Source organism: Eurytemora carolleeae, unplaced genomic scaffold, assembly GCF_000591075.1.
Source record: "Eurytemora carolleeae unplaced genomic scaffold, Eaff_2.0 scaffold368, whole genome shotgun sequence".
Classification (NCBI taxonomy): Eukaryota; Metazoa; Arthropoda; class Copepoda; order Calanoida; family Temoridae; genus Eurytemora; species Eurytemora carolleeae.
The window spans coordinates 243,698-258,993 of record NW_019396263.1 but is presented as its reverse complement, the minus strand read 5'-3'; the positions used below and the strand labels follow the sequence as shown (position 1 = coordinate 258,993).

Here is a 15,296-nt window from a genome sequence, read left to right as displayed (position 1 = left end):
CTATTTTTCTATTAAATTAACATTTTTTAAACAGGAAACCGAAGATATCTTTTCTTATTTTTAATAAGAAAAGATATTTTAAGGTCACCGTTTTGAGTCGGATATGCCACTCTAAAGGTCCGGTGAAATAACGTGTTTAGTCCCTTTAAATTGCATTGTTACAGGCCCCTGATATAAATATTGAAATATATATTTATAGAATAGAACTGATTATATGAATATTATATATTTATAGAATAGAACTGATTATATGAATATATATTTATAGAATAGAACTGATTATATGAATATATATTTATAGAATAGAACTGATTATATGAATATATATTTATAGAATAGAACTGATTATATGAATATATATTTATAGAATAGAACTGATTATATGAATATATATTTATAGAATAGAACTGATTATATGAATAACACCGTTCTTCCCTCGCAGATTAAATACTTTAATATTCGCCTCCTCGCCCTTAACAAATATATCCTTAAAGAGACTGTTCACGAAATTCAGATTACAGCTGAACGGTTTTATAAAAAAATTTTCACAGAAACATCAGGTAGAATTATCATTGTTACTGATTTATTAAACTAAATTTATTAGTTTTCAAAATATGCTCTATTTTTCTTTCTTTTTTGGGGGGACAATTATTTTTTTTATTACGTCTAATACTTTTACTGGTTTAAAGAAAGAAATGGTTGATATTTAGTATTTACACTAAGAAAAAAATTAAACAATATTGCTAAAGAAACGGATCCAAAAAAAATGAAAAATGATAAACAATGATTAAATCCAAAATCGATAAAACTAAGTTTATATCTATCACAACTCGATGCCATTCAACTTAAAATTCAAGAAAAACTTTTAAAACTTTCTTTTAGAAAAAACATGAAATATAAACAAGTGTTTAGGTGTTTTTATGGTTTTTGTGTTCATCCCTCTAATTTATTTTTTTATTTTTTAAATAATACCTCCTGATTTCGTACATCTACCAGGAAATCAAATTCTTTATCTTTGATCAGAGTCAAGGAGCTTCCACCTAAAAAAGTTTAAAAATAATCAAAAGAAATGAAAACAAAGATAATTAAGATAAAATTGTTTTGTATGATCGGTACCAATAACAAAAAAAAAAATTTTAAAATAAATGTTAGACAAATATTCCAAAAAATTATATTTAGCAATTGCAGAAATAGGAAAATTCTGTTTAAAACGATTGTTACCTATTTGATAAAATATGGTATTCCAACTTTTAAATCAGAAGCACACAGGAATTGATGCAACCTGATGATGTAAATCTTTGAAATTTCAAACTTACATTATTTGATTTAACAGCATTCATAGTTTGAAAAATCAAAAGTCTACGACATTGGGTTGCAAGTGCAACAATATTGAAATTTGAAAATCAAGCGTTTGTGGCAAAAACTCAATTCCTTTCGCCAATTTTACTGCTGAAAGATGTCCTTGAAGGCTAAAATAATCAATACTGCAACAGCCTAAAGAATTCCAGCGTTCTTGTCGGAAACCCCGGTTTTCTAGTGAATGAACTGAGTTTTTGCCACAAACTCTGATTTTCTAATCCCTGTATCTTTTCAACCTGAGGTTTTTATTATCGGGTTGCAAAGATAAAGGGATTAGAAAACTTCAGTTTGCGGGGAAAACTCAGGTCCTTAAAACCAGGAATTTAGCCTTTGCCACAAACTCTGATATTCTAATCCCTATATATTTACAGCCGTAGACCTTAGACATTTCAAACTATGAGTTCTGTTATATCAAATAGTTACAATAAAAGTTTGAAATAATAAATAATTTACAATATCAGGTTGCACAGATATAGGAATTAGAAAATTTAAGTTTGTGGCAAAAAAAAATAATTCTTTTGTAAATATAAATGATTGGAAATCGTATATAAAACTAGCTCGGGAACCCAGGTTTGTCAAGGGTTTTATTAGTTATGATCAAACGGACACACTTAAAACAAATAATAAAAACAGTTAGATTAGATACATGAACATTTATTTTTCTGCTTTAACCGCTACAAAGAATATCTTGACAGAATATAACGATCATTCATTGGAATTCATGGAAATCTTATAAGAGCAACATAATTGGCTATTTTTGGGGTGTTATTTATAGGATTTTTTAATAGTTGACTACACCAGTTTATCTACTAAATTGGCTTATATTTAAAAAAAATCTATAAAAAGCCTACCTAGCGTTCTAAACGTATTAGTTCCTTCCGGAATGTCTTTCCGTTCAAGCCTGTAGTTTATTTTAAAATATTAGTAATGAGGAAGATGTTTTAATTTTTCTAGGTTTAAAAGTGTTTAATTCTGATAATACTGATACGTTTATAAGAGAAACCACAGTTAGAAATAATTAGTTTTAAAATCTATAGTGTCACTTGTGAAACGGGTATTGCCGGCCATCTTTGCACGGAGTCTTTAATGTTACCATATGTTTGATATTTTATTGTAATTATTTACTTCCCATGCATTAATGCACTAGCATGAGTCAGACATGTGATTTTTAAAAGATATAATTGTCAAATATGTATGTATAGCTTTTAACCACAATAATCAATCATTTTAATTTTGATAATAACATAATATGTCCATTGTCCACTGTTAAAAATTCCAAAAAGTGTTAGAAGATTGCTATGTAAACTTTTTAATGAAAAAATAATAATTTTGTTAATTTTGCTCGTTCAAATTATTATTTCGTCACTTTTTACTTCCGCATATTATTTTTTTGAGCAGCAGACAATTTAAAAATAGAATAAATATCATCTAAAAGATCATATATATATATAATTTATTATTATCTCTATAGTAAACTCCCTCTTTACATACATATATGAGCCATGGTACCTTGTAGTTTAGATACATTTATATATTTATTTTACTATAGTGTACCTTCTGCTGATTATATGATTCATAACAATATCCTTGTAGTTTTGATACATTTATATATTTATTTTACTATAGTGTACCTTGTACTGATTATATGATTCATAACAATATCCTTGTAGTTTAGATACATTTATATATTTATTTTATTATAGTGTACCTTCTACTGATTATATGATTCATAACAATATCCTTGTAGTTTAGATACATTTATATATTTATTTTATTATAGTGTACCTTCTACTGATTATATGATTCATAACAATATCCTTGTAGTTTAGATACATTTATATATTTATTTTATTACAGTGTACCTTCTACTGATTATATCGATTCATAACAATATCCTTGTAGTTTAGATACATTCATATATTTATTTTACTATAGTGTACCTTCTACTGATTATATGATTCATAACAATATCCTTGTACTTTAGATACATTTATATATTTATTTTATTATAGTGTACCTTCTACTGATTATATGATTCATAACAATATCCTTGTAGTTTAGATACATTTTTATATTTATTTTACTATAGTGTACCTTCTACTGATTATATGATTCATAACAATATCCTTGTCATCCCTGTTGGAACTATACCAACCCAGAGCTCCACCTGGAGAATGAGAAATTAGGATTTTTTTTTTGGAAAAGGTTAAAGTTTTGAGAACATTTTCATATTTAGTTGCTTTCTCGCATCCTAATATTGGAGATTTGAGAACATTTTGAGAAGTTAAAAGTTATAAAAACATCAAAATGTTAATAGAAACTGAACACTTGCCTCTCAAACTCCTGTCTTCAAATCACTATATTATGGAAACCTGATGGTGAATATCTTTAATCTGCAATCAGAATTCATTGGTCTACTACATTAGGTTACAAAAATGAAAGGATTGACAATTAGAGTGTCTGGAAAGTGATCAGTTTCTTTTTATCCTAGGAGATGTCTTGTTTCGTTATCTGTCCGTATAAATCCTACTTGCTGGAACAAAGATGGTAAAAGGTCCTGGACCCTCCAGCAGATCTCCAATATTCGCATTTTCTAAAGCTTTCTTAAACTTTCTCAGGGCAGTATGTCTCTGTAATTAAGAATATAATGTTATTAAATTAGAAGTTGAAATTTTAATTTTTCTCTGAAAATTGACAGTTGAAATATAACGACGTACTTGGGGTTTACGTAAAAATGGAGTGTCACGCAAAATTGTTTTTCCATTCCTTAAAAAAACAGTCAAAAACATGACAAAAACAAATTTTAAAAAGATGCAATGTCTAAAAAACATTTCTACCTCTATCAACTCTGCAACTGTCAAATTTTTATGCGAGAAAAAGTAATCATTTATTCCAGATCCAACAAATCCGCCAAAGTTGTTCGAAAATCCTCGAGACTCGGTTCTATCATCCCACTGTACACTGTTTCCCTCCGTTTTGCTGTTTAGTGATGCACCGCTTCTTCTTTCTCCCCGGGGTAACTTTGCCCCTACAATAAATATATAACCCTTAATTTTTTAAATCAATTCATTTTTTATCAATCTTACTCTATTTTCTAACATTAAAACATTACTTTTTTTGTCTTTTTAATTGTTAAAAAAGTTTTTGTATGCAGGCTGGTAACTATTAATACCTAGGCAAATGCTGGTAAAAAGAAGTGCCGAGAAAATCCTAAAAAATAAGTTGTTCATATTTTTATTTCGTTAAAAAGATATTTAATTTTATGAGCTAGCGAATTAATTAGAATATCAATCTACAAATTATAAAAATAGTATTTAAAAGTTTTATTCTTATTATTAAATTTTAACTTTTAGGTCATATTTAGTAAAGTGGTAAAAAAATATCTTTTTAAAAAGTTTTTTAAATTTTATGTTTTTATTTTCTACTATAAAAGCAAAACTTTTTTTGTAAAAATAATTTTCAATAAAAAGGAAATCGGTTAAATTACGTTTCTTTATAAACATGGTTATTGTATAATGCTTCACCTGTTTAGAACTGATTGCATTCTCAAGTATTGCAGAGAAATGAAGCCAACTGCACATAGTACACTCCTTGTACCATCCTTATATACCAGAGACGGAGGGGGGGAAAGTAACAATTCTTAGAAACTTTTTCTAGAACTTAAAACTAAAAATATTTATCAAGTGAAAGTTCATTATATCATTATCCACATTCCACTTGTCATATATAAAATGATAAAATTTAAATGAAAAAAAGATTTTAAATTGTCCCTGAAAAAAGACCAAAATCTATAAAATGTCTGGTGCCCATTGTTTGGTTTCCATGCACGTATATTTCTATTTCTCTTCTCATGTGAGTGAATTAAAAATATATTTCGACAGATTCTCACTGAACTAGACTTAAAGGGAGTGTTCGCGAAAAATGAAAGGGGGTATAGGCTTAATGCGATAAAAAAGCGCTTTTGATCGCTACTAGTCTTACTTCTATCTGTTGCGTCTGTAAGGAGAAAATTGTTAAAGACGTCTCATACTGAATAACTTAGCGGCCATACAAATTGAGAAACTTGCAACATACGACTTAGACTGTAAAAAATCAATTTAATTTCAAACAAATCATTCAGACATTACAACCTATAGTCATCGATTATCTTTCGCCACATTTGTATATAGTTTATATTTTATAATATTTTTAAATTAATTTGTTTGTTTCTCTTGTCGGTTGCGCAACTATCTAAGAATGCCGCACACCACTCACAATTTTCGAAATCCGTTGAAAACGTTTCCTAAAAAAATAAACTATTATAAAATATAAACTATATACAAATGTGGCGAAAGATAATCGATGACTATAGGTTGTAATATCTAAATGATTTGTTTGAAATTAAATTGATTTTTTTACGGTCTAAGTAGTATATTGCAATTTTCTCAATTTGTATGGCCGCTAAGTTATTCGGTATGAGACGTTTTTAACAATTTTCTCCTTACAGACGCAACAGATAGAAGTATGATTAGTAGCGATCAAAATCGCTTTTTTTTCGCCTTAAGCCTATACCCCCTTTCATTTTTCGAGAACACTCCCTTTAAAGGGACCGTTTACTTATTTGGGTAATTTGAGGGTAAACTAAACAGTCTCAATTTGTATGGCCGCTAAGTTATTCGGTATGAGACGTCTTTAACAATTTTCTCCTTACAGACGCAACAGATAGAAGTATGATTAGTAGCGATCAAAAGCGCTTTTTTATCGCATTAAGCCTATACCCCCTTTCATTTTTCGAGAACACTCCCTTTAAAGGGACCGTTTACTTATTTGGGTAATTTGAGGGTAAACTAAACAGTCTATAGAGAGGTACCATACATTTCCGCTCGAATTCTGAACTAGGGTTTCCAAGAAATGGCTAAATCTTTTGCGCTATTTTTGCGCATGAAACGCAATGAGTTTTGCGCAATTTGCGCTAAACCAGATAAATCTTTTGCAAAAGTTGCGCATGAAACGAAGTTTTAGTTTAGCGCAATTTTTTTTGCGCAATTTGCGCAAAACCGCAAGTTTTACGCAAAATGTAACTGTTTAGGCAAATTGTCAAAAATTGATATTCTAAGCTTAGAATTAAACAACTGAAGATTTATTCCATACATAAAAAAAATATTAACATACGAGTATGATAACGATTATACTACACTCAATTGGTTACTTTCAGTTACAAAAAGTTTAAATTAAGGGACCAAAATTAATAAAATAGAAATTAGAGAGTGTGAAACTTGGCAATATTTTAATCCTATTAAATAATTTCAAGTGACCCTTAAAAGCTTTGCCTAATCAAAAATGAATTATAATCTTAATTTCTGAAATCTTTTTAATCTCATATAAAATAATGCAAGAAAGTAACCAATGCCTGAAGAATCCACTTTTAGGAAATATGCATGTCCAAAACTAAAATTGTCGAGACTTTTACTGGACAATCTTTTTTTCATATTTTGGTACAAAACCTTCCAGGACTGGAAGAATTGAATTCTGAGAAACACACACCGTCACCAACCGTTAGATTTTTACGAAATTGCGGAATTGCGCAAAACTCTAGTTGCAGAATTGCGCAAAACTTGAGTTTCGCAAAAGCGGAAAAGGGCAATTTTGCGCGAAATGACTTTTGCGAATTGCGCAAATTGTTGTTTTTTCGCGCAAAACTGATGCTCAAAGAAAGAAAAATTTTGTGTTTCGTTCCGCAAAAATTGCGCAAAGTTTTGCGAATGGAACCCCTATTCTGAACGAAAAAATAGGCTTTTTCTCCAGCTACAGTTGTCTTTGAAAAGTAAGACTAATACCAATCAACAGCGAATAGGCTGTTTCGTTTAACCTCAAATTACCCAAATAAATGAACGGTCCCTTTAAGTGGAATGTCAAATTCAGGGAATGTTCTCAGCACAACTTTGTGACCTCATAGTTCCTCTAGAACTAATTTACCCGGTGACATATTAGAAATAAGAGGAGTTTGGATTGAAATTTTGCGTTATACAATTTACAATTTTGATTTGCAGAATTATATTGATTTGATCAAACACAATCTATTCTTTCGGTTCCATATGTAAATACAGTAAAATGCAACAATTCTTGCGCTTAAATTTTGGCTCTTGCTGCTTAAAAGTCAGTCTGGTACTTCAAATGATGCAGAGGTTTATGTGATAACTCATCACGGTCAGATTCTGCAGGGTTACTTACAAAGCATGAAACTCTAAATAGGACTTATTCAGTCATTGTTCTTACATTCTTGATTAATTGAAGTTGTGAACATCCTTTAAGGAATTGAGTTTTTGCCAAAAAATCTAATTTTTAAATCGCTATATCTTTGAAACCCCAAATCGTAGACTTTTGATATTTCTAACTACGAATTATGTTAGATCAAATGAACTAAGTTTGAAATATCAAAGGTTTAAAACTTCAGATTTCAAAAATAAAGGGGTTTGAAAATTGGCGTTTGTGGCAAACCCTTAAATAAAACCTATAAATTAATGTCGTCATTGAAGTTTCATCCTTTTTGGGTAATATTCGCATTTATAAATATATATTCTAGAATCGTCTACATTCCAAAGGAGTCGCCTTCCCTCCCTCCATATCCACCGCACGTGGGAAAACTAAGAAAATATTTCCTTCCAATATTATTTTATAAATAAAAAACTGTAAAATATTTTGCCTAAAGCCTGTATAAAATGTACACTATGAGGCCATTGTAAGGTACAGTGTAATGTCATCCTTTACTGTAAAACTCAACTATTTCATTAAAATAGAAATCTGAAATTTAACGACAAATTTGGGAAATTTGAAGTTTTATGCATTATAAAACTATTTTTATTGCAAGTTTTTAAAATACAAACCAATGTCATAATTTTCAAAATTGTAAGTTATTTAAGCCCAAAATGTCCCGGGAACAAAAGTTTCTGGGAAAAACCTGGAATTAAAATTCTGGAAAAAAGTCCGAATTTTCTAAAATCCTTGGAAAAATATCACTGGAAATAATGTCGTCCTGTGTTTTAGATTCCTGGGACTTTTTTTCCTAAAATAGCATGAGGGCTGCCAATAAATTTTCAGGGAAAAAAATCATGGAATAAAAGTCCTGAGGAAAATTAAGTCTCTGGAAATTTGAACTCAGTAATTAAAGTCTGCAGGAAAAAGCCATAAGAAAGATTTTGTACATCGAGGTATTAGGTACATCATATTCTTAAATAAAATCATGCTGGAGCCAGAAAAAAGTCATAGAAAATAAAATCTCGAATTGGTAGGACTTTATTTTCAGAGACTTTTTAAATAAAATAATTTTTTTCCACATGACTTTTTCAGTGCGTAATTTTAGGACTTTTTTATTGGAAACTTTTTTTCCAAGAACTTTTTTGGCGGTTACCGTCTCGACCGCTCGTTTAACCGCTTTCACTGGAAATCGTTCTTTCTAAAAGATCCACACAAATCCTGTAAGCTGTATACATACATGTAAATGTTTGCTTTTATAAAGTTGTGCAAAAATTGTTATCCTTCGAGAAAATAGAAAACAAAACACCAACAAAAAATTCTTATTTTAAAATGATCGTTTTTGCAAAAATCTTCTCTTAGGGGTCATATTTTTTTAGTAGAAAAATCTTTAATGGGACAGACCGGATATGTATGTAATAAAACTGAGTATGCAGTGTTGTAGACAAATTCTTTAGGATTCTTTTGTGACATATAAAACTTTTCAAAGATATGCGAACCCTGAGTTTGAGCGCAAAGTCAACGTTCAAAATTGTATTTTTGGGTGGATACGTTTTCAGAATGGGTTTTTAATTTTTAAACAACTACGACATAAAATGTAAAAAAAATTCTACAGTAAACTAATTAGTTGGTTAGGAACAGGTTGAGAAAATAAAAATTAACTCTTATGATCGAAAATAAGTAATCTTATTCAATTATTATTTTCTATGATCTCTCTTTAATCACAAAGATTTTCTGCAGATTTTCTGGAATTTTTATAAAAATACGACGTTTGAAGAATTTGATAAAATCTGCGAACAAATTCATAGGAAATAAGAAATTTGATTTATTGACAAATTTCTTTTGATAAATATGTTCTTAAACATCTAATCATTTTACTATAGAATTTTTGCTATATTTTTCGTCGTCGCTATTTAAAGATTAAAAAAACGGTTCTGAAAACGTACCCACCCAAATTCATGATTTTGAACGTCGACTTGGCGCTCAAACTAAATAATTATACATCGTGGAAACGTTTTATATGTCTCAAATGAATCCTAAAAAAATTGTCCACAACAGTGCATACTCAGTTTAAATCTTAAAAAAAACGAATACAATTTATTGGCAATTGTACCAAAAGAATATAAAAGGAACTTAAAACAAAAGATGTGTTCTAGTTTCTGGGATGAATGAAAACAAACCCTAGCCTGGGCATGGGACTGTGTATATTTCTCCCAAAAAGTATCCTTCGTATTATGAAAAGTTCTGGCAAATTCCTTGGTTTATAATGTCCAAACTGACATACACGTGCAGGTTGTGAAGAAGACTGGGATTTCCGCGGGAAATTTAGGTTTCGTGGTTGAGAAAATCTGTAATAATTCATGACTTCATTCTACGCAACAATTCTGTCTAATAGTCCTGCATTATTGTAATGATTACTTATTATGAATATAAAAATATAAAATTTGTTTTTTCTTTGGAAAATGATCAATGATCATATATCAAGAATCATGTGTATATTGTACATCCTGAAACAACTTTATCCCCCCATTGAGGGGGGGGGGGGGCGGGTTATCCATGGGAGGGGCTCTTTTAATATTACATCTGCTTGCATTTCCCTTCCTCAGGCAATCTACATTCTACATTGCATTGCATTGCTCTCACCCAAACTAAAAGATTAAGAAAAGATTAAAATATATTCTGATTTACAACAATACCCTTCAAAGCTTTGTATCATCAAATATTGCATTAAATATCCATGTTTCCCATTCTTAAAACTGATTATTTTTTTTGTGTGTGGTTTCTCTACAAAAGTGACTCGTTAATTTCTTGCTTCAGAAACGATGGATAAATGAAGGTTTCAAAGGTACATCGGACATGCAACTTTATAAATGGAGGCATGGTCTCTTGAAATTACGCATGTATACCGTTTAGTATAATTACATCTTAGAGAAAAGAATACTTTTAAATCTTTAAAAAAGTTTCATTAAAAAAGCTTTAATCAATACTGCCTTCAGTGTAAATATATATTTGATATCATAATTTATAAAACAATATGTATCGATCCTATGAAGGTGTAGATGTTTTTTAGAAACGTTTCCATCACCATTTTTCATCCCTTTAAGCTTACACCATTGCAGTTTTAAGAGGGATTATCTGATGAGTCCACTTAAGAAAATTACATTAAATAATTTATTAACACGTGTAATAAGGAAGTGTGTAAATGATCGAATTGTTTACATAGTTAAATAAGGTATCAATATTTTTTCAAAATCAGTATCCTATATCCTGTCATCTGTAATCTGTATCCTATATCCTGTAATCTGTATCCTATATCCTGTAATCTGTAATCTGTATCCTATATCCTGTAATCTCTAATATGTATCCCATATCCTGTAATCTGTAATCTGTATCCTATATCCTGAATCATGAATCCTGTATCCTGTATCCTGTATGCTGTATCCTTAAATCAAATATTTCAGTACTGTGCTTTATATTTTATTTTCTAGGTATAGAAAGTGCTTAGTCTTATACATCGTACACGCGCAGGCATTTAATGCATTTATTGCATGGCAACTAAATAAAAAAAATCATTCGGTGGAATTATTCTCACAGACTTCATAAAGCCTTTTGCTTCCCATTTATTCATTTTCCAACCAAACATATTGTTCACCCATATTTCTTTTAATCTGTAGGTTTTTTGTTTTAATCCTCTATCAAGAGAGAATTTGAAGAAAAAGATTAAATGATTTATTTTCAAAATTTATAACTCAATAACTTTAAAATTACAGTGAAAGGAATTGAGTTATTGCCAAAATCTCAAATTTTCTATTCCCTATATCTTTGCAACCCAATGTTGTAGACCTTTGATATTTCAAACTATGAATTCTGTTAGATGAAATAATCTAAGTTTGAAATATCAAAGAGTTACACTATCTGGCTGCAAATATATAGGGATTAGAACATTTGAGTTTGTGGCAAAAACTCATTTCCTTCGACTGCTTATAATATGGAAGTCAAAATGTGAAATAGTACATTGGCCCATTAAATGATACCTCAATCTCTTATCCAAATACATGAACGATCTCTTAAACTCTCACAAATTTGCGCAGGCAATTTCCTGTGGGAATTCTAGTCTGAGATTTCTATGCAAATTCAAAGCAGAAAAAACAGGTCAGTCAGGGACACGTAGAAAGGGGGTGAAGCTGTAGTACCCCTCCCCATTTCATAATTTCTCATTGTGTTTCCTTGGTATATCAACATGGGGAGGTATGTTTTTAGACGTTTTGCATATTTGAACAATTTTATATTTTTAAGTAAAACATAGTTATAGTTTATAGTAAATAATCCTCTTATTGAATCAGGGTATATATTCCAACGATAATTATTTCAGTGTTTTTTTTTAACTGAAATCTGTTCTTATTAAACCGAAATGATGATATAAAAAAAATACAAAATGTGAAAACTCTGACCCCAGCGGAGGGATTGACTTATCTCCAGTCCTATTCTAATCCAGCTTTTGATACCATGTAGAGCTCTTGAAAAATGGGGACCACCTAGGGTTCCTTGGCGGAGGAGGTTATCAGCATTCTGTTGACAATGGAGAGGAACTTGTACTTCTTCACTTGGTGAAGATGATGAGGTGGAACTTCTGAGGGTTTTTCCATGTTGGCTTCAGGGGAAATCTGGCCCCCAGATTCCTTTGTCTGTCTTTGAGCTCAAGTTGTACCTGAGGAACAGTGCTAGAGACCTGAGCTCGGCAGTATTACTCAGCTCTTCTGGGCAGATGATATGAAGTTTGACATCTGTATTCTCTGCCATCCTCAACAAATCAATATTGTAATACTCCTACCTGGGTTGAGAATTTGGATACTACCAGGTTGCATTCAATGACTGTATTTAATAACACTGGAAATAAAAAATCATTGTTGCTCTTTTTCTTTAAGTTGCAAACATTAATTTGTATCCACTTTCCTTGCCTTTCAAGGAGTATTATAAAATTTTTGACTTTTGCAATTAAAACTTTTTTTCTCCGCAATGGCCATTTTTCTCTTGCCATTGTCGCTTTAATTTAAAGCACTCATCATAGAAACTATTACAGAGTTTCAAAATTCTAGTCCTGCATCGGTCCTGGATTTTGTTGGAGTTCCATACGAGATCCAATGTTTCAGGATTGCTGTGGAGACTGTCTCAGCTGACTTCAGGAATAGTAACTTCAGCAGAGAAATGACTAAATTGATCAAGTATCATTAATATATACTTATTTTTATTTGTGGACAATATTAATGGACGTCATTGAGGTCTTTTGCACGCAGTGCCCAAAAGGTTTAACATGTTTTAAATTTACCTCTTCTCTGTGCAAGCAACCTGCACATTCTGTGACAAAGAGACTTGTGTTACTTCTATACACTGGCCAGTAGAAAACCTTTTTAACCTGTTGCATAGCACGCTGTACTCTGCAGTGTTAGTAGGACTTGATACCTGTGCGAGGATGGGACAACAATTCTCATCATGGGTTCAGCCTTGAATTTGTCTTCTAACAAATAAATTAACTTAGCTTATACAACTGTAACACACTGCTGTAAAGTTTTGAGTTCTTTTGTGTTGATTTTTTATCCTCAACCTTACCTGTATTCTGTCAAACCATGATCTGACCAAGTTAAGTGATTCGTCATTCAGTTGAGCTTTCTCAAAATCATACTGATCTATGACTATTGTACCTTGTATAGCTCCTATCAGAGGGGGTCCTCTGCCTTCTATACCATTGGCTCCTGGCAAGTGCCAAGAGAGTTCAACTACTGTACATATCTTACCTTTGCAGGAGGGGGGCATACCTGCACGATGAGTTACCATAAAGTTAAACTGTTGGATATAGTCTAACCATCTTCTGATGGGTGCCTCCGCTATCCTTCATAGTACTCCAGTGAAAAACAGTGTTTCTATCAGTGATGACGGTGAACTCGTTCAATCTTAACAGGTGAGAATGTTTTGGTTGGCGAGGGGGTTGAGGGAGTTTGACAGAATCGGGAGAGGTTTGGGTGGTATTGCTGTTGTTTAGGTCCATCATCCAGATTACAAACGTGGTTGGTTGGCGTGGTGCAAATCATACATCCCTGTGGAAGCAGGGAGAATTCCTTATGCATGCTTTCTGAGGCTCCTGGAATGGGGTCTCAGTGTTGTTTCCGTGGATGACATCCCCTGCAAACATTTAGTCAACAATAATATGTTAGATTGGCTGGTTGGTCAATGGGTTGATTGGTATGTTTGTTGGTTGGTCAGTTGGTTGATTGGTTCTTTGATCAAAAGGTTTGTTGGTGGGGCTCCTCAACTCTGACACAAGTTGCAAATAATCTTGTTAACTGATATATTTCAAACCTGCAATAAAATGCATATATAGTAAAAATAAATGGCAAAGTATAAATGTTTCTGAATGATTAGCAATATAATTTACTATGTTATCATGTCAGGTTGATAAAGGAGTGATTAAGGGTTGGAAGGTTTGATGGAATAGTTTAAAACATTGTGAATATTTCTGAAAATATAAACCTGGTTGTTTAAGTGGAATTTACTATGAATGGCAAAGTTATTAATGGATTTTATTTTCACTAGTAAATGTTTCACTGTTTCAATTTCCCTTTGTCAGGGTAGAGAGGTAGAGCCGGAGAAATTGTTTGGTTTGGACTTGTGGCTGGTAAAGGCTACATTATGTGGGGGATTTATGTTCAACAACCATCTATATATAGATTTGGCTTGTCTGTCTGTTTGTTTGTCTGTTTGTTTGTATCCAATAAACGTCAAAACGGCTGAACCGATCGGGCCCAAATTTTTTGTGGTACATCACTTGACCACAGGGAAGGTTTATAAATGATAAAAATTTTAAAAAATGTGTTTTAAAGGTTTTTTAATTTTGTAAAAAAAAATTAAATTCTTGAAAATCCGCGATTTTTTTTTAAATCCGCAAAATTTTTTTCTTCTTTGTTTTAAAATTTAAACAAAAAGAACATGTTCACAATTTAATTAGAAGATGGGCGCAAAGCGCTCTTAAAGCCTAGTATTAATAATTTCTCTTCCTTTAATTTAATGCATGTTTGATGAAGAGAATTTGATTTCTCTACCTTTAATTTGATTTCTCTACCTTTCTGATCCATGTATGTTCACTCAAATCCAACTAGCCATGAGCCAGCCAGGCAGATAGTTATTTTACTGGGTGAATTTAAAATATTCCGAATTATTTTTGTTTTCTCTGTAATAAATTTTATGTTGTGTTTTAAGAAAGAGATTTTAACAGTTCCGAAAGTATTATTAACTTACAAATAAATCTATGAATTGTCTTCATGGTTGTTCTTAAATCTATAACATTTGGTCACTTTATATTTTGAGTGGAATAAATCCCTCAAAAACTTATTTTTCGGTAAATGCTCGTCTTGTATTCGCAAAATTTTTGCATTTTTTTTGCGAAATTTTTGCATTTCTTATTTTGCTAAAATTTTTGCATTTTTCGCAGGAAACCTTAACTGTGACACTTTAACATCACCAAACATTTCTCCTCCTTCATCTTCAGACTCGTCCAGTACCAAACCAGGCACTGTATTCACTTCCATAGGCACTTGTCCTGTTTTCAGCATCCCATCAGCTCTGGTATATGCTTACACCCTTCTCAAAACTATACGTACTCCTGAGTCCAGCCAAATCATGTGAATGAGCTCTGGGATCTACATATTATAACT

The 15,296-nt window shown here is 31.3% G+C and overlaps 1 protein-coding gene across 1 annotated transcript; it reads right to left on the bottom strand.

The window, feature by feature from the left end:
• Window positions 1-343: 343 nt before the first annotated feature.
• LOC111699634 (uncharacterized) lies at window positions 344-9,862 on the bottom strand. The gene is made up of 9 exons (XM_023470356.1): window positions 9,846-9,862; window positions 4,884-4,949; window positions 4,532-4,569; window positions 4,197-4,387; window positions 3,890-3,989; window positions 3,454-3,526; window positions 2,211-2,260; window positions 973-1,040; window positions 344-472 (listed from the first exon to the last, which is right to left on the bottom strand). Exons 2-9 carry the CDS (start codon window positions 4,901-4,903, stop codon window positions 395-397), a joined length of 618 nt encoding a protein of 205 aa, XP_023326124.1. The 5' UTR covers window positions 4,904-4,949; window positions 9,846-9,862; the 3' UTR covers window positions 344-394.
• Between the last annotated feature and the right edge of the window lie 5,434 nt (window positions 9,863-15,296).

Excerpts from the sequence above, each read along its gene's own strand:
- LOC111699634 (XM_023470356.1), bottom strand. The coding sequence starts at position 4,903 with ATGCAATCAGTTCTAAACAG. Across the intron at positions 4,570-4,883 it reads ATGCAATCAGTTCTAAACAG|GATTTTCTCGGCACTTCTTT; the intron begins GTGAAGCATTAT and ends CTTATTTTTTAG. Across the intron at positions 3,527-3,889 it reads TACCATCTTTGTTCCAGCAA|GTGGAGCTCTGGGTTGGTAT; the intron begins GTAGGATTTATA and ends CTCATTCTCCAG.